The sequence below is a fragment of the Cupressus sempervirens genome, chromosome 11, assembly GCF_028749045.1.
Source record: "Cupressus sempervirens isolate cs-2001-9-10 chromosome 11, ASM2874904v1, whole genome shotgun sequence".
NCBI classification, from domain to species: Eukaryota; Viridiplantae; Streptophyta; class Pinopsida; order Cupressales; family Cupressaceae; genus Cupressus; species Cupressus sempervirens.
In genome coordinates this window covers 526,029,290-526,054,842 of record NC_143128.1, presented here as the reverse complement: position 1 = coordinate 526,054,842, position 25,553 = coordinate 526,029,290, and the positions used below count along the sequence as shown (strand labels likewise).

Sequence of the window (25,553 nt, the reverse complement as noted above, 5' to 3'; positions counted from 1 at the left end):
GTTGTATGCAAGTGGTATGTCTAAGACTTGGAAAATGACATTCTTCTCAACTGGACCAACTCTAATTGGAAGTACAATTAGACCTTTAGAAGGCCTTTCAACCTCATCATAGGCCTTTATAGTGATCTTGCGCTTAGGATCGATGGCAAATTCAGACATGCCCAATTGTTGGATTACATTGAACGAAATGATATTTAACCCTGCACCATTGTCTATCAAGACTCGACAAACACGGGTACGAAAGATTTGAACTTCGACATGAAGAGCAAGGTTATGGGGATGACTAAGAGCTCGGTCATCTTCTTCAGAAAAGGTGAGATAGTGGGGCGAGGAGATGTGGTTCACCATAGCTTGGAATTGTTCTGCATCAATATCTGTGGGAACATTGGCAGAACGTAAAGCTTTCTCAAGGATATCCCTGTGCAAAGGAGATAACTCTAGCAATTCAAAAATGGAGATTTGTGCTTGTGTGCATTGCAGTTGGCTAACAAGATCATAGTTGGAGATCTTGGAAGTAATTGGTTGCTTAGATGATGAAGCATTTTTAGGATCATTAGCAACTTTTAGGACAACCTTAGATTGCCCCCTAGTGACAGCGTTAAGTGGTTCACCCTGAGAAGATGAAGACTTAGCCACTCGGAGTACCACCTTGGGTCTAGTATCAGTATGATCTTGAGGAGTGGATCGTGTCCTTAAGACCACTCTTGGTCGTTCATCTTTAGCATCATAATTTGGCCAGTTGTCATTGTTGGAGCTTGCCATACATATGTATTCAACGGGCTCAAGCATGCTTATAACATTATCAGTGTTAGCGTAAGCATAACTAATTTTGGCGTCATGATTCTTTTTGGCAGCTACCCTTGAGGTCTCACCCTTTTCGTATTCAGGTAATGGTTTTTGGAAAGCCTTATGATCAGTATTCTTAACAAGGCCATCTGTAACAACTTTTCCAGCTTCGATGAGGTCTTGAATTACATCTTTGAGTTTGAAGCAATTCTCTGTGTTATGTCCTTTACTTTGGTGATAGCTACAAGTATGATCTTCTCTCCACCATGGAGGTCTAACAGGTGGATCGTAAGGACGTGAGTTGTCTGGTAAGGTAACCAATTTGTTTGCAATTAAGGTTTTTAAAAACACTTCATAAGGTTCGACCATAGGTGTGTAAACACGTCGCTTCTTCGCAAATTTAGAGCCTTTGTCAAAGGGTTGTGGTTTTGAACCTTCTTGTTGCTTTGCTGCATAGATGGCATTGGAAAGGTTAAACACAGGCTCCTTAGTCTTAGGAGTGTCCACTACTCCGTCATTGACAACATACTTGTTTTTGTTCCAAGGTTTGCCTTTGTCTTTATTGTTCCCATTGTTAATTCTATCCTTGTTTATGGTAATATCACCTTTTTTGATAGCAACATCCTCAATGCGATATGCACTTTCTACCCTGGCGTTGAAGGATGTGAATAACTGTTTTCTTAGATCAAAGTATAATTCGGGTACAAGCGTGTTGACAAAGATGTCAATTTTTTCAGCCTCGGGCACTTGCCGAGGATACCGAGAGTATAAAGATCTCCATCGTTGAAGGTATATTGCAAAAGACTCTCCTGGTCTTTGTTTGATGTTGCATAAGTCTAGCACTGTCACAAGATGTTGAATGTTGTACGAATATTGCTGGATGAAACGTTGCGCAAGTTCGTCAAATGTTTTAAGAGGAGGACTCAATTTTGTGAACCACTCCATAGCTTGTCATCTTAGACTTCTAGGGAACAAACACATAAGAAAGGTGTCTTCATGCATAAAGTCCATGCTAATAGCATAGAAATGTCTCACATGGTCGTGAGGGTCACCATTTCCATCGTATTTGTCATACTTAGGAACCTCTATATCCTTAGGAAATGGTAGCATGTATAGACCCCTATCAAATGGAAGAGCGCAAATTGATTCAACAAATGATGTCTTAGGTGGCTCTTTTGAAGTTTGCAGTTGTGTAAATTGTTTTCTTAGTTCTTGTATTTCTTCCCTTAAGATTTCAGCCTCAGTGGGCTCTCGTTTTGGGATAATATGTTCAACATTAAAACCTTTAGGGAGTTTCCATCCCCTAGCTGCCATGTATCGGAAGTATTGGTCTCCATTTTCCTCTAAAGCTCTGAGCATTAATTTTTGGGCGAAGCCATCTTGTTGAAATTTGATCACATCTTCGCTAGTTACTTCTTCATCACTATCATGATGAGATGGTTTAGGTGAAGGACATGTGCCAGCGGCAGCTCTAGGAGTCCTTGGAGGTGTGTGATTACCATCATTATTTTCAAAGGGATTTCGAGGACAAGTTCCTTTATATCCTTCGTAGCGTGCCTGATTGTCAGTTTCAACTTGTTGATTTTCTCTCTCCGTAGCGTATATAGCCTCCAAAGTCTTTTGGGTTTCACGTGCTTGTTCTTCTAAGCGACGTTTAATTTCATCAGGATGCACCATAGTGACTATACCACTCGTACCCTCGGGTGTCTCAAAGGGTGTGCCAAATGGATTTTCAAAACTATAAAGTGGGTTGTGCCGAACGTTAGCTGTTTGTGTTTGATCAAATTTGAGGTTCTTATCACAAGGTTGTTTGCGAGGACGTTTGGGTGGTGTTTCCAATTGTTTGAAAATGAAAGGCGTGTGGCTACCATTACCACCTTGATATCTAGTTGTGACCGGCATGTAAAGAGTTGTCTTTGTTTAGTAGGACAAGAAGAGCGAGCCAAATTTGAAGCTTTTACGATCAGGACTAGTCACTTGTCAAAATGTGATTAGATGGCTTGTCAAACAGTGCTCAAGATCTTACAGCACGGGTGACTCGAACCGAGCGGACGAGCGAGAAGCTCAATAGTGGATAGCTAGAAAAATAATAGCTGAATTTTGACAAGTGATTTATCAAGACGTTTCAAGACTTACATTCGACGGACTAAACTCATCTTTTCAACTTAGGATGAATTCTTCACACATTGATACGTGGCCAGGATCAAGGGTGACTAGCGTGACGCTCCTTAGACCAAACAAATCCGACGGCAAACTCTGTTTTTGACCCAAAATGACTCTGATACTTTCTCAAAAGGAGGGTGACATAAGTTTAGCAAATAATGTCGTGCAACAGAATTTTAGGAACAGTGCGATACTTTTTGTTCAGGCGACATATATTTATACCAAGTGCGACGGAATATAAGACACAGTGCGACATAATTTACTACTGACGTGCGACATAATTTTTGAAAAAAATGTTGCGCGATATTTCTCATGAAAGCGTGCGACAGAGTGCCAGTTTTGTGTTAAAAAAAAATCAATTTTTTGGCTTGGAGTTCGTTTCAATTTGTCAATCAGATAGTTGTTTCAATCAGACAGCATTTCGTCTCAGCTTGTATCAGTAAACAGCAAGGTTTGCAAACAGTAAGTGTTGTAACATGTCTTCAAAATAATTGATCAAGGGTAAAAACAACCTTGTCAATACGCACTTGGGATATCAGAACAGCCTTCCTAACAAATCTTTATCGGAATGTTTATGTTGCAAGAACGTTAACACTGGTCAAAACATCGAAAACAATAGCCAAGCAATCTACCTTAGAGTCATGGTTCATTACTCAACAACTTAGCCCACGCTTGATGCTCCTTCGCCTCACACCAAGTGGTTGCCCACAAGAGATATTGGCTTTATCATGGAAGTGCCATAAGCACAACCAAGGGAACACATATGGTGAGTGTAAATCTTGGGGTGATCCGGGTAGTCCACTAGGATCGATCCTTGCACCAAAAAGTTGAGCGGCTAAAAAAAAAGGTAGTTACTAACTTAGAGTTTTTAGATCGGGCTTCCGTTCATAGTGTTCCTCTTGCTCCCAATTACGGAACACCTCACCTTGCGATGAGTAACCGATCTCGCGATCACAAGAGTACCTTAAGCATTCTTGCCTAGTGATCTCCCTATGGTCGAAATCCCATAAGCAATCACACTAGGCGAAGACAAACACTACGTCTACCAAAGTTTTGTGTCCTTGGTAGCCTTGAGTTTATAGTGGGTTGGAAGAGCCGGGTAATCTGTTTGTCCCCACTTGGGTTGTTCCTCTCAGGTTGTCCGAGAGCAGGCCCTCTAAAGGATTCTAACTACACAAAGAGTGGATCAACTTTCGAAAGTCAAGATTTCTGATTCACCACAAGGGTGAAGAGCATACTCTCTTATTCCAATTGTTTTCTCCCAAACACGCCAAGAAGATTCAATTGCCTCTTACTCTTGAAACCAAATGGTAAGTCAAGATTTCTGATTCACCACAAGGGTGAAGAGCATACTCTCCTATCACCAAAAGATCCCAATTGTAAGTTTTAATGTGCCTAAAAATAAACAACTAGTATATGCCACACATGAAAACTAAAAAGCAAGAAATTTTGGGTTTTTATGCTTTGGGCAGCCCTGCAAACAATGTTAGTAGCCCTTGCGCATTTGAAGCTTTGACATGCGTTCTTTTTATGCAATGTTTCAATTTTTTTTTTTCATAAGGATGGCAACCTGTAATCACAACTTGTTAGCACCAAAAGTTAGTATGAAATAACATAAAAATCTGCAATAAAAAGTGGTGAGTTGCCTCAAAAATCCAATTTATCTTCCAACCAAGTGCATGCAAAGAAAGTGCAAGTTAATCACAAATGCTCTCATTTTTACTCTTTGATTTTGACCTAGTCAACAAGATTGGACTTGTTTACTGTGATTTTGTATCCAAAAATGAAAATGAAAAGAAGAGACCCCTATTAAAAATCAGAGAGCTTTCCAAAAATGCAACAAATTTTAAAAAATCTCTTCATTTGCGCTCTAGAGATCAATTTTGTCAAAACAGACCAAATTTATCAAATCGAGTTTTTGATCTTTAATACGACTTCAAAATTAAAAACACAAAAAAAGAACCCCCATTAGAATTGAAAACCCTTTCTGAAAATGTAAGTTTTTTAAAAAAATTCACTGATTTGCGATTAGAAACGGCTTTTTATGAAAAACTAAGAAAAACTCATAACTCCCGAAAATCACGTCAAAATGCTTTGCAAATCGGACTGAGATATTTTGAGCATATATCCAACCTGCAAAAAAAATTTCAGAACCAAACTCCAAGCGGTTTAAAAGATATGATCAAATCTTTAAACCAACTAAGTTTTTGACCTTCAAACCAATTTACTTATGGGTTGGCCTTAAAATCAAAGTGATAATTCTACAAAAGCATTTGATTAGATCCAATATGCTGCTGTAAAAAAACCAGAGATAAAAAATGAAAACAAATGGAGCTAGAACTTGATTCAAGCCCCACGGTGGGCGCCAAAAATGTACACTCAAAAGTGTCCCACTCTAAACCCTTCTATCGAAACGATTCCATGAGTTCGGAATGCTTGGATGCCGGCTTAGAGCTCCCTATCCATGGAGTGCAAGAGAGTATATTTCAAGAATAAAAAGGCTCTCAGATGAGCCTTAGAGATACTCTTCTTGCTAGTAAACCATGCAATGGGAGGTTCCAAAGACAAGATGCAAGAATGCAAATGTCCCAAGGAGTTCCTCAAGGATGCAATGCAAATGAAGATTAAGCTAGAATGAGAATGTCAAATGCAGCTATGCTAGAATATGAATGAGAGTGTTACAATCCAAATATTAAGCTATGTGAGAGATTAGTGCAAAATAGAAGCTAAACTAACATGCAACATGAATCTAAGCTAAAATGCTATGGATGAGAGAATGTAGACAAGGAAGAGAAGTTCTCCACAAAGCTCCAAAGAAAACCTGTTAGAAAACCTGCAGCATAACAATGTTCAAAAGATGGATGGATTGAGGGGGAAAGCTCTCTCCCTTTTAAAGATGTATGGACGGTGGAGATCAAGATGAAGATGGTGGATGATCAATGGTGGAATTCGAAAATAGGAGTGATCCATGTGCACACACAAATCAACCAATAGAATATAAGTTGACTTGTCATATAAGACAAAAGTCACAAAGCCTTTTCTTTTAATTGCAAAATAGAAAAAGGACTTTATGTGTGCACTTTAAGTGGGTTAGAAGAATGGGGTCTTTTATTTAATTAAAAGGGGACATGTTCTTTTAATCAAATAATGAACTTAGGATAGCATAGTCAAACTATAGGTTATAATCAAATAAATTGATTATTAGCAATTTGGCTTAGGTAAGTGATTAAATTAATTTAGCCAAAATGTTGAAAAGGGGGCTAATAGTCTAGATGACCATTTTTAGGTGATTACAGGAAAAAGATAAGAACACCCATCAAAGCATATTGCAATGGTGCACAAGTAAGCAAAATGCTGAATTGTAGACAAAACATCTAAATTGTTTGGCAAAATGCCTAAAATAGATGTCATCTCATGGAATGAGATGATTGCAGTCATGCATAGAATGAATTTACAGAATAGTTTGTTAAAACCCTCAAGGAAATGGTGGAAAATGTTTTAACCACGATTGTTAACATTATGCAAACTGTAGGATCATTGACAGAGAACCCGAAATGTTTAGAAGACAGCAATAGCAAGGAAGAAGGCTTTGTGGCAAGAAAGAAATAAGGTATTGCGAAGATTGGACAACATTGCTAGAAGATGGGTTTATTGAAAAGATTTGAACTTCTAGCCGTGCTCATAAACACAAATCCAAAATGTGGAATCATATACAGCACCAAACTGCAACATTTCTCACTGTCTTCTGAAATTGTGCATGCAGTGACTGGAAGTTAGTAAAGGCAGATGAAATATTTGACAAAATGTCTCAAAGGTATGCTGTCTCATTGGACTTAATGTCCCTGAATGAACAAACTCGATTTGCCCAAACAACAGTAAAACTTTCAATCAAATTCAATCTTCATGTTCAATGTTGATTCATACAAGATTTTACCGGCATACTCTCAGTCAGATCAAAATGAGAATTGAACCTCACATCAATGTCCCAAAATTGCTTGGAGAGGACCCATCACATCAATATCCAAATATGTTTCCTAATATAATTGACTAAATGATTAGATATATGGATGTACATATATTGCATACGTCTCTCTTCATGTTGCCCTCCATGATTCGAATCCAATATTGCAATATTGAGGAAAGCTTTATTGGGTGAGCCAAATCCCTAACCCTAATTTGTTGCAATTGTGATTTGTGGGAAAATTAGGAAGGGGACATCACATGCTTCCAATACATAAGGTGCACACAAATGGTGATGTGAAAGTTTGCAATGACTACATTCTTTGCACATGAAACCAAACAGGTGTACTAAATGTAAATTAGTGAGATAGTTTAATTAGGAAGTACAAGAGGAAGACAAATTGCCTTGTGACATGTTCAAATTCTTTTGGATAAGTGTTCAACAGACCATACACAATTTTGCATCAAGAGAAAGTTGGCACCAAATAAAGCCATCCCATTTTTTGCACAAATGTTTGTTAGCAAGTGGAATTGTAAAGAGATTACAATCTCAAGTGTAGCTAAAGTTGTAACAAGTTTTTACACCCATTTGTAAGTGATAAAAAGAAATGACAATTGTATTTCCCACAAAGTGCATCATGATTAACACTTAAGTCATCAAATGCTCAGGTAAAGCACCATAAGTCACCAAAATTATAATGACTAAAGTGGCTTGCTTTTGTAGAGAGAAGCTTTGAGATTTCAAATGATCACAGATGATTAATAAGAATGAACCTATCAAAGTGAGTAGATTCTACCTATGCTCTCTGTCATCCTGATGATGGATCACAGAGTGTAATCTGAAATATTGATGTAAAAAAACTCAGACAATCAAATCCAGAAGCAGCATGCTAAAGAATGAATCTAGTTCTTCGTATCTAGAAGCATGTTTACTTATCAGTATATTTTTCTCCAAGTCTTGTATGTAACATTATTCTCTCTAGATATATAGTTTGGTCTATCAGCTTCTAGCAAGAGTGGGAAGCCCTTCCCACACTTCAAGTGAGACCCCTGATTATAAGACAACACAAAAGGGAGCTACAACGAGTTAACAATGGATTATCAAGCTCAGAAAGAAATGGAGAAACAAATAATAAGGAGTGTCCATTTCTAAGGGGCAGTACATGGCAAGATTGCTATTCATCCCCAACCTCAACCTCCACATCGGAGGAGGCCTGAGCGGAATTACATAACATTCCATGATCTGGGTAAAGATCAACTTCCCCAATCCAAAGCATAGCCTAGATAATCTAGAAACCAACTTACTGATTCCAAGAAGTATGTATTTTTTTGCTCTCTTGCTAATTTTATTTCAGGTGAATAAGCCAGCAACTTTGCTGAGAGGAGACAAACTAAAGTGGGAAGCAACCATGAAGTCTAAATAAAATTTGCTAATAAAAATTCATACTAATTGTCAATAGACTTGCCTCCTACAAAGAAGCCCATTAAATGTTAATGATGTCTATAGTGAAATACAGGACAGATGTTCTTTAGATAAAAGTCACTTTTTATCTAAGTTGCCGATTCGTCCTGGCCAAGGGTGGATGCGGAAGCTGGTGCGTGTGGATGCCTAGTGCATTCGGAAGCCATGTGGATGCCAGCAGGATGCGTGCAGGGTGGAACGACTTTTGAACTACTCTGTTTTATGTTTTGCTCAACACAATGGAGGCGATAAGAAATTCTGTGCAGTATGGTTGTCCAAATCCCAATGCATGTAATCAACCAATGGACTACATCACACATCTCCCACTCAAAATTCCCGCTGAAATCAACTGTGATTGTGATGCATCTCCAGATTAGTCCCGCTCAAATATTTGTGCTGAAATCAGGGGATCATTATCATGAGTACTCACAATGTTATCAGACATTGTTGTTTCTGCATACGCATCTCCAGATTGGTCAATAAATCTGCTAACATTTATATACTGAGTTATGTCTTTTATTGTCATTACCCATCTGTTAATGTATTTTCTAAAACTTGAACCAAAGTTTACTCAGTAAGTCTTTGGTCAATATATAGTTTCTGAGTACTCACATTTTTTTGGTTGTGGAGGAATCGACATTACCCAGCCAGGATAGTTTTAACGCATTCTTCCAAATGGTAAGAGATATATTTGTTAAGTTTTCAGATTTTAGGTCAGAGAATGGTGAATAATTACTTGCACATTATGTTTTGGTGTATTCATTATTCACCACCCAACACATATAATATATATATATGAGATGAAGAGGTGCATCTTCCAAAAGACATGACACTTCAAATGGGGCCAATTAAGCTTTCCCACTTAATTGAATTATCATATAATAAAATAATATATTTCATATTATTATTATTCTATTGCCATTAAATATGTAGCCACTCTTGGCTTACATTTGCATATTTAATTATTTATTGTTGATCTTTTCCGTAAAGGCCATAAACATTAACACTCCCTCTTGGACTTGAGAAGAAGATCAACCAATAAGTCTCAGGTCTATAAAAGACCTCAACTTCTCTATATTCACAATTGGCTGAGGTACCAAAAACATAACTTTAATAGATCTCAAGTCTATTATATATCCCATACATCATCTCATGATGTAAAACTCATATAGATCTCAAAAGATCTCAAAGCCATCATCATATATTCTCAAGTATTAGTCTCTTGAGTCTAACTGACTCAACCGGTATCAAATCCATGATATCAAAAGCATTGGCCGAATATCAAGTCCATGATATTCACTAAAAGCTTCGAGTAATGGCCTCCTAACATCAAGTCCATGATGTCACCATGTACTCAACCTGTGGAGTCACAAGGACTCAATTGGCATCAAATCCATGATGTCACCCGTACTGGTGTCCAGACATTAAGTGCACCAAGTACTAAATCCGACATCAAATCCATGATGTCACCCGTACTGGTATCCAGACATTAAGTCCACCATGTACTAAATCTGACATTAAATCCATGATGTCACCTGTATTGGTGTCTGGACATTAAGTACACCAAGTACTAAATCCGACATCAAATCCATGATGTCACCCGTACTAGTATTCAGACATTAAGTCCACCGAGTACTAAATCTGACATCAAATCCATGATGTCACCCGTACTAGTATTCAGACATTAAGTCCACCAAGTACTAAATCTGACATCAAATCCATGATGTCACCCGTATTGGTATTCGGACATTAAGTCCACCGAGTACTAAATCTGACATCAAATCCATGATGTAACCCATACTGGTATCCGGACATTAAGTCCACCAAGTACTAAATCCGACATCAAATCATGAGAATTTTTTGTTTATGCACTTAGTCCAGATTTATCTCAGAATTAATGGTTTATAGTATATACAACCAGTTTTAATTCTTTAACTCATATCCAGAAATGAATATAATGTAATATCCCTATTGACATTCAACCTTAAATAGAAAAATATTCTGCTAACTTTAGAGTGCACTTGGAAATGTTTGAATGCTCTTGGAAATGACTTCCTTTGATATTTGGTAGCTTCCTCTATGCACCTCAGAAATGTTTCACCTTCAATAGTGAATTCCCTCTCAATCAATATGATAGATATTGTCACAAGTTGACTAAACCATCTACTCCCTCTGAAGCCAAGTTTATCAACTTCTTGACCTCTTTGAAGATGACAGACTCCTAAATTTGAATTTCATGTGTCCCTCTTGAAAGTATGTCAAAGATAGATTACGAATAGTTCATAAAGCTAAACTATCTCAAACACAAATACAAATGCTAGAAACATACAAGATTTATTTAAAATTCATATGGATAATAGAACATGAAATACTTATCTTTTATGAATTTCAAAGTATTTATTTTCGTAAGATGAGCCCATATAATATCATGCATGAATCAACTTTTATATGATTGTTGAATCTGCAATGGATGTGCCCCGCATTCTTTGTTCCACGTCACACTTCCTTTCACCCTGTCAATACAACTTTTACAAAACAATTAACCAAAACGTAGTCGTTCCCCAAAAACTAGCTATTTGCTTTGCTTCGATGTAGCAATTAGCATGCCCCCTTCTCGAACGAGAGGAAACCAATACGACTCAAGAAAGATTTCAATCTTCTTGTTTATGCAATCTAAATCAAATTTCCACAACCATTACCATTTAACAAAATTTAAAGCAAATTTCACAGCCTCATTTGGTCTGCTACGTCCACAGTGGAAGACTACAAGCAATCATAGAGCCCCTACCTTTGCTAGAAATCATGTAGTCCAATCTCATGAAACAAAGACATCGTTGGGTTTGGACAAATCGACACCCCCTCAACCTTAATTCTAAGTCTAAGAAATTGAAAGTTGGGTGTCTTCATCCCAAACCCACGATCTCATATAGGCAACAAGCTCATTCTCTACAACCCACATAGCACCCTGGTAGCTCATTCATTTACTATGACATCCACAGTCAGACTTCGCAGGCCGTCAAATTTGTCAGACACTTGATGTGAACAATTTTCTCTTATCTTCTTACTGTGGTTGTTTGAACTGCTTTCGGGTTTATAAGGGCTTTCTATTTACAGAAAACAACCCACCGACAAGCAATATTTCAATCATGCGACAAGCATCGATAGAACCTTCTCAAATGCCACTAACTCTGACTATAATTTAAACTGCTCTAGCCAATTGTCATTCTACCTGTCCCAAGTCACACAATTCACTTTTGGTACCCAAAAATTACTTCCAAGAGATATGAGAGTTACAAGTAGTTATAGGCACACTGGGACTCCTTACTTTACGAGCAGTTATAGGCACACTGGGACTCCTTACTTCAAGATTTCCACAGTAAACTAGTAAACTTTGCCCAACTTCATAATCTCCACTTTGCCCAACTTCATAATCTCCAACAACAAATGTAACTCTTGTCTCAATCAAATGTCACTATAAACAAAGTCTTCTTTCAGAGTGATACCACTATACAGGAATCAATATTCTTAGGCCAATTGGGCGCTCTAGAAAATAGTCATTGTATCTAGAATCCCAACTATGAACTCGACACCCGTGGAATTATAATTTCAACTCATTGGCCAATGAAATAATTTGATTAAAGTACCGATATAGTTAACTCAAAATTATTTGATTGATTTCTCTCCTTGTCTTTTCATGCCCCAAATATATAGCCTAGAATGGATAACTTATCCTGCCCATGGACTGGATCAGCCCCTTCAATACATTCTGAATCAATCACCAAATTCTAGAGAAATATGCCAAGGCATTGATCTAGACTCGCTTGAAATATTACGTCAATGCAATAATTGAAGCTCTTCGTTTCTGCCCATGAATCTGAATAGATCTACCTTCAAGCGGTTAAGCTTCCCATGAAGGAGCTAGGCTCTGATACCATGTTAAGTTTTCAGATTTTAGGGTAGAGAATGGTGAATAATTACTTGCACATTATGTTTTGGTGCGTTCATTATTCACCACCCAACACATATAATATATATATGAGATGAAGAGGTGCGTCTTCCAAAAGACATGACACTTCAAATGGAGCCAATTAAGCTTTCCCACTTAATTGAATTACCATTTAATAAAATAATATATTGCATATTATCATTATTATATTGCCACTAATATGTAGCCACTCTTGGCTTACATTTGCTTATTTAATTATTTATTGTTGATCTTTTCCGTAAAGGCCATAAACATTAACAATATTTACAATTGTTTTAGTTTATAAATAAAATTTTACTTAAAATATTAATAATATTTAACAATATTATATTATATAGATAATATTTATATATATGTAAAATTTAGTAGTATTATATATCTAGTAATATTTAGTAATCTTATATTATATATATATAGACGCATCGATACACATCCGCATCCTCACCCAAATAATTCCCGTATCCGCTTCTCGCAACCACTTCTAACTCTGCATCTGAATTGTTAACTTAGCTTTTTATTTAGTACCCTCCATTATAACCCAGTTTGAATGGAAATTCTATCAAATACCTATGAAAAGTGCTTTCTCAAATGAGGGTATAGACAAAGAAGTTTCTATAGTATATCCAAAAGGATTACAAGGACCAAGAAAGGAGCATCTAATGTGCAAGTTGATCAAGTGCTTGTTTAGGTAGGTTCCATGAAGATGTATATCAAACTTGATCAACATTTACAAAAATTTAGATACAAAATAAGTTTATAAAATTCAAATCTCTATGTCAGATGTGATAGTGATGATATTGTGATTCGCATTGACCATGTTGATAATTTACGCATCACTAAAAGTGAGGGTAATGTAATTTACAAGGTTTGAACCTTGCCTTTTGATGTATGCTAAACTTTTGACAACATAAATTTGTACCTCCTACACCATTTCTTATGTATAGAGTTTTACCTACTTGCTCAAGCAATCTTTGTCTCTCAAGTGAAGTATGTTACGGCTAAAAATTCTTCCAGATAAATTCAAGATGGCTAATTGCAATCTCTCACAAATATTTGTGGAGGATAAGCTCAGAACATTCATCCCACATTAAATCAACTCATATAAACGAAATAACATTCAAAAATTCAATATACTATACATCCACTAGATCAAAATTGTGGTTTGATGTGAACTATCATTTTTTATCCCTGTCATTTCCACAATTAATAAATGGGCAAGCAACAAAATGTGTCATCTAATATGTCAAAAATACCCTCGATTTTATGTAATGTCCCCAAAATTGGTGCTTATTTCAATATTATCCAGTCATGTGTCATCTAGAGATAATTCAAGACACTTTGATTCATACTTACTATTTAGAGTAAGTCACCAAGGTGATCAGCAGGCATCATATCAATATACTTGGAAAGTCGACGGATTATTCCCATGAGTTGATATTGGAAATTATCAAGGGTTTACTGATTTAAGTTATTAAAGTTAAAAGTAAATTTTTGTTTTTATAATAATTATATTAAATGACTTTATAATATGATAAGGGGGTTAAAGTGTACTTCAGTCATTTTCATAAAGTGAATATTATTACGAAGTGCGAAGTAATTGGTAAAGACTTGCTTGATATTAACAAAGACCAAAAGGTCAATATATACAAAAGAATAAGACAATGTTTCCTTAGAAAACGATCGTAAAGAATAGAAACATTCTATTCTAGAGAAAGCAAAAAAACGAAAGCAAACTAAATCTTAAGATATTTACAATAGATAACCATTAAATAATAGACAACTTATCTATTATTGTAATACCCTCCCTTAATGGTTAATCTATCTAACACACCAAGCTGTCCTCTGAATTTGACAAACTTATCAGGACCACGAGGCTTGGTGAGAATGTCTATAATCTGATCGATGGCAGGAACATACTGCAAATCTATAGTCCTGCCTTCAACCAATTGTCGTATGTAATGACAGTGAACATCCACATGCTTGGTTCGTTCATGGAAGAGTGGATTTCGTGCTAACTTGATAACACCTTCGTTATCAACAAACAGAATATTTACAATAGATAACCATTAACTAATAATAGATGACTTATCTATTATTGTAATACCCTCCCTTAATGGTTAATCTATCTAACACACCAAGTTGTCCTCTGAATTTGACAAACTTATCAGGACCACGAGGCTTGGTGAGAATGTCTGCAATCTGATCTATGGTAGGAACATACTGCAAATCTATAGTCCTGTCTTCAACCAATTGTCGTATGTAATGACAGTGAACATCCACATGCTTGGTTCGTTCATGGAAGAGTGGATTTCGTGCTAACTTGATAACACCTTCGTTATCAACAAACAGAGCAGTTGGTCCTGCTGGTGACATCTGCATATCCCCAAGCATCCGACGAAGCCAAACAGCTTCACATCCTGCCTTAACAATCCCTCTATCTTCAACCTCTGTAGAAGAGAAAGAAACTGCCTAATGCTTCTTGCTAGTCCATATGACTGCACCGGATTCCAAACTGAATACATATCAAAATGTTCACTTTTTATCATCAACAAAGCCTGCCCAATCTGAATCTATGAACCCATTGAGTTTAGGATTAGAACTTCGAGAGTACAAAAGTCCATAATCTAAAGTGCCTTCACATAACGAAGCATAAGTTTTGTTGCCATCCAATGATCAGCCATAGGAGCTGTCATAAAGCATGAAATATAGCTGACTGTGAAGCTGATATCAGGCCTAGTAGCAAAGAGGTAGATGAGGTTGCCTACTAGTTGCCTATATGTAGTATCATCAATGGAAGGAGAATAAAACTTTGTTGATAACTTAAATATGTAGTTTTGCTCTTTTTTCGAGCAGTTCTCCCATTAATGAGCTCATCATCACGAAGATCAGCAAGTGTCTTAGCCCACCACTTAAGCCGGGTAGGAGAATGACCAACAATAGTACTAGGAGATGCTTGATCAGCAAGATCCTCATCAAAAGAATCTGGATCAAACTCAGGTGAAGCATCTATAAAGTGAGGTGATCCTGCAGGACAAGTCGGAGGTGTCTGTACAGGTATCACTGGAATAACTGGAGCTACAGGAGCTACTAGAGCCCTCCCATTAGGTAGACCTAATGGAAACCGAACTCCCAAATCATGAGCCATCATAGGTTGGTATGTTGGATCAGGAACAGGAGAAACAGGCATGAATGGTCCTCGCTGCCCATCAAAGACTACATCGCGACTATAGATGAGACAAGATGTCTCAACATCGATCAGGCGATAGGCTTTGTGAAGACTCCTATATCCAACAAGCATCAGTTTATAACTCTTGGCATCCAACTTGGTGCATGATGCATCAAGGATCCAAACAAAAGAAAGGGAGCCAAAAACCTTCAGGTGATTGATTTTGGGCTTGTGACCTGACCGAACCTCTTCCAAAATTTTACCTTTGACCGCCACTGTGGGTGATCGGTTCAATAGATAAACTACAGTGTTAACTACTTCTGCCCAAAACTACTTCGGAACATGTTTGTGTTCGAGCATGGAACGAGCCATCTCGATGATTGTCCTGTTCTAATGTTCAACTACACTGTTTTGTTGTGGTGTGCGAGGTGTGGTTAACTGGCGTTTGATGTCATGTGTATCCAAGAAGCTGGAGAAAGCATTAAAACAAAATTCCCCCCATTGTCTGATCTAAGAGTAATAATAGATTTCCCAGACTCTTTTTCAACTAAGGGTTTAAACTTCTGAAATACAGAAAATGCATCTGATTTCTTTTTAAGGAAATACACCCACATTTTTCTACTGAAATCATCAACAAACAACAAAAAATACCTAGATCCAAGAATAGAAGAAGTGGCCATAGGGTTGTAGATATCGGCATGAACAAGCTAAAGTACCTGAGAAGCTCGCCAAGAATCACCACTGGTGAAATGTGTGCAATGTTGCTTCCCAGCCTGGCATGCGTCACAAACTCCAAGGTGTTGAGTTTGAATCTTTGGCAATCCAAGAACAAGCTCATCCTGAGCAAGCTGTGAGAGATAATGCACATTTAAGTACCCATATTGCTGATGCCAAAGTGAGCTAACAGAAGATCACCAAGCAGCCATAGCTAAGTCCTGAGAATCACTAGAATCAGTAAGTCTGAAAAGACCATGATCCTCAAGACCTACAACAACTAGTAGACTTAGTCGCCCGATCAGTAATGGTGCACTAATGTGAACTGAAGGTGATTGCCAAGTTTGGAGAATGTCGCAGCAACTGTCTGACTGAGGGTAGATTTAGTTCCATCCCTGGAATGTAGTACATATCAAGGAATATGAGATTCCTTCCAACAGATTGAATCTAAATGTTGCCTTTACTGACAACCATGTACTCTTCTCGGCCACCAAAAATAACAGAGTCTAAATAAGGCTAGTAGTCAGTAAACCAGTCTCTGCGGCAAGTGTAATGTTAAGAGGCGCCTGAATCAATGTACTAGGCAGACGACTTCACATGATCTCCACGTCTTTTAGCCATGAAGGCATAAAACGCAGATTCCACCTGCTCAGTGTGCTCTGCACTGTTCGCTTTGGGCTGCAAACCTGATTGCTTAGACTGTGCAGCTAAGCACTTCCGACATTCAACCTTCATGTGTCCAAACTTGTGGCAGTAGTTGCATTGAATGTTTTTCTTTCTGGAACCATCTGGTGTTGGAGCAGAAGACTTCTACTGAGATGGCTGCTGAAACTTGCCCTTATCCTTCTAAAAGGATTTCGCAGCAAAGGCTTGCTCTGTGGAGGTGGAACTAGAGCTGCTACTGAACTGTTGTTTCCACCAATCTTGCTGAAGCAACAGTGTGCAGAGATCAGTAAACTTCAGATCAACACCAGAAGATGTGATGTTGAGAGTCTCGATAAAATTCTCATAGGATTTGGGTAAACTCCGAGAGTGATAACCACAATATCCTCTTCCTCCATCTTGCGACTGATGGCAAGTAACTGATCACGAATTTCCTGAATCCGATTCAGGTGTGCCTGGAGCGAGGTGCGCTCATCCATGACAATAAAAAACAGAGTATTTTTCAGAAAGAAGGCTCTGCTTTTGTCAGAAGTCTCATGAAGACCTTTGAGATGTGTCCAGATCTCGGCCGCTGTCTTGCAGGATGGAATCTAAGAAAGCTGATCATCAGCCACAAATAGTTTGAGAAGCATCACTGCTTCTCGACTATTCAGATCCCATGTATCTTGATCAAAACCTGGAGAAGTCAGATGCTTCATAACACCCAGAACAAGTTGATCGACATTCCAATATTCAAAAATTACGATGATGCGCTACTTTCAAGTGCCATAATTGTGACCATTGAATTTGGAGTTATGCTCGAGCAGAATATTTGTCAGAGATGCCATGGCACGTTTTTCAAAAAACTGTGAAAATTTGTGAAGGCACTTTCTTCGAGTCAAAAAATCAAAAGACCCAATAGAATCAAAGAATGACCTAGAAGAGAGCTCGAAAAACCCAAAAGCAATATGCTATCGTTTTCTAGATCCGCTGGCTCAAAAATTGAGGCACAAAAATCGAGACACCCAAAAAAGAGCGGGCAACAACCCAGTTGAGCTCTCGAAAAACCAACCAAGAATTTGCAAACAAAAAAATGTTGCGGATTGGAAAAGTAGGGTTTCGGGAAAAACCCTAGCCGTCGACTTTAAAGGTCGATTTTGCAAAAAAAAATGGAGGTTTTTATAGTCAACCAGTGCTGGAAGGAGATCACGGCAAGATGGAGGGAAAAACGCAGAGAAATGTTGAATACCGATGCCTAGATTGCACGCAAATGGGCAAAAAAAGACCAGAAATTGGCGGACCTTGGCCCTCCAAAAACGCGAAGATGCAGTCTAAAAATGCAAGGTTTTAGCTATGGATTTTCAAGATGTGGATGATGCCTTGAACCAGCAGAGAAAATTGCACGGGATTCTGAGTAAAATTGTGATTTATAGACGAATTCGGCACCAGATAAACCTGCGATTTTCCAACACACAAAAAAATGTGAGTTGCAAATGAAATCATTCATGATTTTCCTCGATTTACAGAAAAGAAACCTTGCCGAATTTCGAAAAAATTGAGCAAATAATTTCGAATGAAATTATAAATTTTTCAAAAAAATTCAAGTATTGGCTCTGATACCATATTACGAAATAATTGGTAAAAATACTTGCTTGCTATTAACAGAGACCGAAAGGTCAATATATACAAAAGAATGAGACAATGTTTCCTTAGGAAACAATTGTAAAGAATAGAAACATTCTATTCTAGAGAAAGCAAAAAAACGAAAGCAAACTAAAGCTTAAGATATTTACAATAGATAACAATTAACTAATAATAGATGACTTATCTATTATTGTAATAACTATAAATCACAATATAAAGTCACTTTAATTAATAGAGCTACCCAGCTTGTTCAAGAAGCTACTTGATAAAGAGGAATTAAAATGTAAGACGATTTGACCCACATTCCTTAATAAATATGTATCCTCTGCCTCAAGAGGCTATATAAGCAAGTTGCTCTCTCATTTGAGGCCATTCCATGAGATTATATTTATTATATTGAAATGATATCTCCATTGTGGCTTGTTATCCAGTGACTGGTTTCTAAGGATGAAAACCCTTGGAAATTTGAAGGTTATACACAAATCCAAACCTTCTACATTAAGTGGATTCACATCAGAATCTACCGTTGGAATTCAAGATTAAGGTTTGGGAATTTGTCGTTAATGTTTTGAACCAGAATTCAAGAATGCAATATACAGAAAATCAGAAAAACATATGAACAGATGATACCATCCTTACCCTCGGAAAACCCTCCTACTCAAGGGAAAAACCCAGCCACACCCGAAAAATAGATCCTTTATTTACTTTTACAGATCAAATACAATATCTCTTCCTCTTGAATGTCTTCAACATTCAATGATCAAACTATAATCAGAATCAAGAATAAAATAACTAAGTATTGATTATCAATACACAGATATAACCTCACAGTTATATTTGCAATGCATATACATATGTCAAAATTGCTAATGATATACAGGACATGACATGAATATCTGAAGCATGAAATACTTATAGTATTTGATCGTTTCTCTAAGCAATTAATGTCAGACTTCTTTCATACACTGGAACTGTATACTGATGCTGCAGATAATCTATCTAATGCTATAAACTGAAATTGCAGATGATACACCACACACAGCCACTGAGAGCATCACAGAAATAATGATATCCGATACCAGGTATGAATAGTTTCTGCCAAGGGAAGACAAGAATAAACTGGAACCCTGTGAACCAAGAAGATGAACAGCAACAATGAATTGTTGAGAAAGAAGTTAACTGACACTAAAGTTATTTTCATAACCATAACCACCTCTTGGCAATGAAGAGGTGAATACACCAAGCAACACTCATTACACTTCAAACGTTAATGGCACATACAAAGTGTAAACCGACACCATGAATAATCAACATGGCACAATGGAGGATGTGGATGCCATGTAATCACAATCACTAGGATTATGATGCCAAGATGCACAATGCCTTCTACACATGAAGCCTCCAACTCATCATGTCAAATAAGCACAACGCACGATAAAAATGAACTCTATCGGAGCTACTCAACTTTAACATGTACCAATAGCAGGGATGGAGGCCATTCAATAAGCAGGAAGACATTCAAGGAGGCCATCCACTTTGGAGTTTTAAAAGTGTAAAGGAGGGCAAGTTCTAGAGTTACCAGCTGCAACCAGGTTTAAGAATCTTCCATGGTGAATGCTCAGAATTGTATACAGCCCACGCACACAAGCATTCAAACTTGCAGCCAGATTCAAAGATCATATATAGGAAGTGTGAAGCTACAGCAATACAATCACAGATTAGAAGGGTAAGGTGCTTAGCATCAGCCGTGTGGACATCTAGAGATTATTTGGGGGCCATTATCACAAGCAACTAAGGTGACAAGATAGGGAACGTTCATGCAATCAACTAAACTTCTGTACGTGGACAGATTTCTGAGTACATGGACCAGACATGGAGGCATCTGAACACATGGTGCCATAATGAGGAAACGTGAATTGTTGACAAACTGTGCATTGGAAATAGGATCTGGAAGGATGTGGAAACACCTGGGAGCTATTAATCAACCATTTTGGAATCTCATTCCATGTCTTGCTGTTGTATGTTGATTTACTACTTAATTTGGCATTCATAGTATCATCAAACGATTTAGAAAGGAAAGTCTTTGCTTGTTCAAATGTTCTCTTTTGCACTGTAACAACAAACACTCTATCGTCTCAAGATTGTTTGCAAACTGTATGATAAAAATGTCTTCATGAAAATTGGTGTATTTGCAAGATGAAATGTCTGTCAAGTGTTTGTATTAATGCCTATGAATGAAGCTGAAGTCCTTTTGGATGAAAGTACAACTTAATTTGTTAAATGTTTGAAGTATTTCCTATGCATCCTTAATTGTTATCTCAATCCATTATAACTGCATAAGTGTTTGTCAAAAAACCCTTGCATGAAGTTTGTATTCAGTTAGCATTTTTAGTACAATCCTAGACAGGGATCTTACAGTGGTATTGGAGCATCGAACCTACCATCCTATTGGGTATAATTAGAGGGTTGTCAAAATGCTAAAAATATGAGAAAATTCATGAAGGATCGTGTCCAGGCACAGCAAGATAAAACGGAAGAACTACTCAGCATGTTTAATGAATATGATTCTCTTCCTACACATGTTAAGAGATATCTACCCATCATTGATTGCATAGACTTTCATCCAAGGCAACATCATAAGACAGTGGCAAAGAAACAATATCATAAGTTAGCTCATGATCTACTTGCACAAGGGTGCAAAAATTTATATGGAGTTTTCAGCAGTCACTATTCAGCCCACAAGTGAACAAAAATTTAAACCAGCTATTGAAGAAAAACACCATGAAGTCGTCACTCAAATGGGTGATTGTAAAATAAGTGCTGGACCAGTGCATGAGGGAAAGACTAAAGAGGAATTGAACTCATTGAGTTTGCAAGTTACAAGGTATTTCAAAAAAGAAGAAGAAAAACCCAACTACTTGTGACTTGCAACCTACACATGATAATGGAATAGAAATTAGTGATTGCATGAGTTTCTTGAGAGGAAGCTTGGAGGTAGAGATATCCTACAAGACTGTTCACACTAACACATTTGATGGGCATATTGATAGCCCATAAGAAGATGTTTCACAAACAACCAAAGATGATGACTCCAAATCTTATACGAGTGTTGATGTTTATTTTGGTCCAGGTCTAACAGTTACTACATATAGTGCAGGTCCTTCTTGGGATGGATCTACTTTTGACCATAGTGTTGTTCCCACTTCCTCTAGACAGTTGGGCATGGAAGATGATATTAATAGCACTGATATGTGTAATAAAAGACAATCATCAGCTACATGTGAATCTGATCTCTCTCATAAACCTACTAGTTCACATATTTTGGAGAATCAATTGAAAGTTATTGAAGATAAAAATGTTGTTTTGTCACATTTTGATGACATATATGGAATGGTTGAAAAGAATCTTTGGAAGGAAAAATTGGAGAGGAGACAAAAGGGACTCAGAGGAATTCTCACATTTGCAGGTGATAAGGAAGGGATGACAATAATGAGATCAGATTATCTACGCCTACTTTGAAATCGAGATGATCTCATCAATTCTACAGAGATTTATTTAAAGGCCTTGAGGAAGGAGGAAGTAGTGGACACCCTTACCTTCGAGCTCTCGAACATTAAGTACACACCCTAGAGGCTACCTTAGTGGCACTTCATGAAACTGAAAATTGGGTAGATGAGCTTGGTCAAAATTTGATTTTTTCACATTCTCCTTTAGCTCGACATTCAGATATGACAGATGAGGAGGACCAGCATGTAATAGAAGTTGATGAACTTCATGTGAGAAACTTGATACAGGAAGATTCAGTTTGCAGCCATGATATTGTTACAAGTGAGCATGATGTTTATTGTAAATCAGCTGTCGAAGAGGAAACTTCATTCCTGGGCAGCAATAATTGTTAATGTTTTGACCAGAAATGAAGATAAACAGCAAAAACAAATAATGAGTGCTAAGACACAATAATTTATCCTTGGATAATCCTCCAACTTGAAGGAGAAAAACCCAAGCACAAAATATCACTTCATTTATGAATCAGCAGAAGTCTGAAATACAATATGCCCGAACACAAGGCTCAAACCGGAGTGATAGAAACACAAGATATCAAAATACATATAACATATGAATTCCTCTTGAAGAATATATAGAATTGACTTGACACTTCATTATCTCGTTGTTACAAAATGAAGACCCCTTTGTTGTCTTGACCATTCATTGTCTTTACTCTTCAATGCCTTGTCCCTTCAGAGTAAGGACCCTTCATTGTCTTCAATAAAAGATAGCTTATTTATATATTTCAAATTTAGAAAAGAAAGAAAGCTTCCAACGCTATAACTTCAACACGAATGATGGGAAAACACATCAAGAGTTAGAACTCTTGAAAAAGGAGAAGAAGGATTCACAGGGATGTGCAACTTGCAATCATGAGGAAAAAACTTCGACCGGGAATACATTTGATTCAGCTGGTTACATCTTTTGAAGCAACCCTTGAGGGTGAGCTCTCAAAAGAGGAAGTTGCACAAGTCTTAGCTCGGTTTCATACTGCAGATAGATTCAGAGAAATACCTCATCTGGAGTGTTCATTTTAATGAAGGACAAAATGGGTCTAGAGATGATCTCTCAGCATCGAGCCTACAAACACTTAGACAAGCACTTGGAGCAACAAAATCAGATTACCTGCAAAAAAAATTAGGTAGAGATTGTGCCATCTTTGTAAGGCAGTTATACAGAGCATTTCCAAGGAGAGAGGTTACCTCAAGGGCTGTAAAGATTGAACAAGTTAGTGATGAAGTATATGATGTTGGGGCTAATGAAATAACAAAGGGCAGTAGTGGTTTTGTTATCGTTGAGGATGTCCATGATGATAACACAAGGGGTAGAGTGCGATGAATTTGATTCATCTGCACTTAGCAGGCAGATTGTGCATAGTAATGCATTTCACCGTAATCACATTGTGAGATATACACATTCTTTTTAATTCAAACCACCTACTGATGATTTGATGCTTTGCATGACACCTATGACTCGGGTGAATGATTGGTATGAGGCACTTTTTCTAACAGAGAAAACGCCCAAATCTTGTACGCCTTTCTATTAGCTTCTCTAATATGGTCACCATTATATGATACAAGTTAAAGTGGCGACATTGTGTCAAGTGGATATTTCATTTGTAATCAGTTTAAAGCAACAGGATATTACAAGTAGTTAGAAAGTTGGATGGCCTATTTGTTTGTGGGAATCAGGTGGAACACTATGCGAATAGTTATATTTTAGGGAGTCATTTGGAGGAGTTGGAGTGATTTGTTTCATCCATTTCCTGATAGAGGTTGGCATGATGTTGAGCTCCCATCTTCAAGTGACACTAGAGGAACCTGTAGCTTCAGTCGGGGTGAGGTTCTCAGTTAGATAGATGATGTTTTCATATATAATAGCAGCACATAGCAGGTTGATCTTACTGAGCATACACGTGGGATGATATGGGATCCTAGAATCCACATGATCAGTGCACTAATTTGTATGTACAGTGATGAGTTGCTGTGATGTCCCCAGCTAGAACATTAAATTATTTAACATAGATTTTTTTGCCATTCAGATTTTTACAGACCAAGATTTATAGTTCTCCATGTTATCAATACCACTTTCCTCAAAGTTTATATTATGTATAGTTTTATTCTCAAAAGTCGTGCCTTTTCATAACTCATAATATCTTGTTAATAATTATATCATATTATGTTCTAAGTTCCCCTGAGTTTCCGGGACGGGGACGGCGGGGGTACGGTGGGACAGGTTTGGAGGGCAATTTTTTTTAGCGATTTTGGAGACAGGGGATGGCAAACAGGGACGGCTATATATAGGAAAAGTTTAAAATATACACTGAAATTTGCAATTATACATGTAATTCATATAAAACTAAGCACAAAGCATGTCATTTTAACATTAGAAGGAACCGTTAGGGAAGTTATGTAGTTAATCCATTGCATACTGCTAATGAGGAATCCAATAATTGACACTGCTCGGTATACAATTCGTTAGAAAAAGCGGCCTTCAAATGAAATCGAGGCAGGGCCGACGTTACAGGATTAAGCTACGATCGTCATTAAAGGTTTACAGACTTATAATATCCCTTTTTACTAATTCAAAATAAAGAATCGGTTCATCGTACTTACTTGGAAGCTGTGGTCGAGGACTCTTCCTCAATCCAGGTGCGAATTTGTTTCATGTTACGTTTAAAGATGTTTGCAGACTGCTTCACATCGCTCCTCAGCAGAAGAACCACCGCTCCCACACCTATCACCGTCATGAGAAAATTCGTTATAGCCATTTTCTCTCTCCCGTTTTCGCAACACTGACAATCTAAGCAGAACGATTTCGCAGGAGGTCAAGTGTGTTGCGGCTGAATCGTGGTATGTTATTTTCAAGTGTGTTGCGGCTGAATCGTGGTATTGTATTGTTAGATTTTGGATTTATGCCGATTAAGTTTTATTGGTAAGTAAAATTGATATTTTGTATTTAAATTAGTTTTTTTTAAAACAATTATATTCTTTTTAGAGTTTTATCATTTTTTATTATTATACATTATTTTATTCTTTAAGTGTTCTTAAAATGTTCCACAAAGGAATTATTGAGAATATGAGTAAAACATAAATAAGATTATATGGAATAAATAAATAAAAATATTAAACATTAGTAACATATAGAGATATATAGTTTAAATCTTGAGATTGTGTGTACTATTACAAGTCTGAAGACCATGAAACTCATAATAAAAAAAGAAAGGCCCTCCAACATTTTTGACGAGGTATGAGGGGTAATTAGACTCAACCAAGACCCTCTTTGAAATTTTGAAAATTAATTGAGAAAATTGGACATTTTCTTAAGTTTTAAGCATCATGGATGAGTTGCATGCAAGTATAACTTGCACATTGATGCCACAACCACCAAGTAAACTAACCTTAAATCTTTCCAAACCACCTCTAAGGGTTTTCCTAGCTCTCTTAGCTTCACAACTTAATTATAAGAAAGTCAAATGGACGATT

At 37.3% G+C, this 25,553-nt stretch overlaps 1 protein-coding gene across 1 annotated transcript in view; it reads right to left on the bottom strand.

Annotated features, from left to right (window-relative positions):
* LOC149530679 (uncharacterized) overlaps positions 1-24,969 on the bottom strand; it is a 43,086-nt gene extending 18,117 nt beyond the window's left edge. Inside the window, exon 1 of the mRNA XM_089810361.1 lies at positions 24,684-24,969. Coding sequence (XP_089666487.1) covers positions 24,684-24,838 — 155 coding nt within the window. The 5' untranslated portion in view covers positions 24,839-24,969. The remainder of the gene's footprint in view (positions 1-24,683) is intronic.
* Between the last annotated feature and the right edge of the window lie 584 nt (positions 24,970-25,553).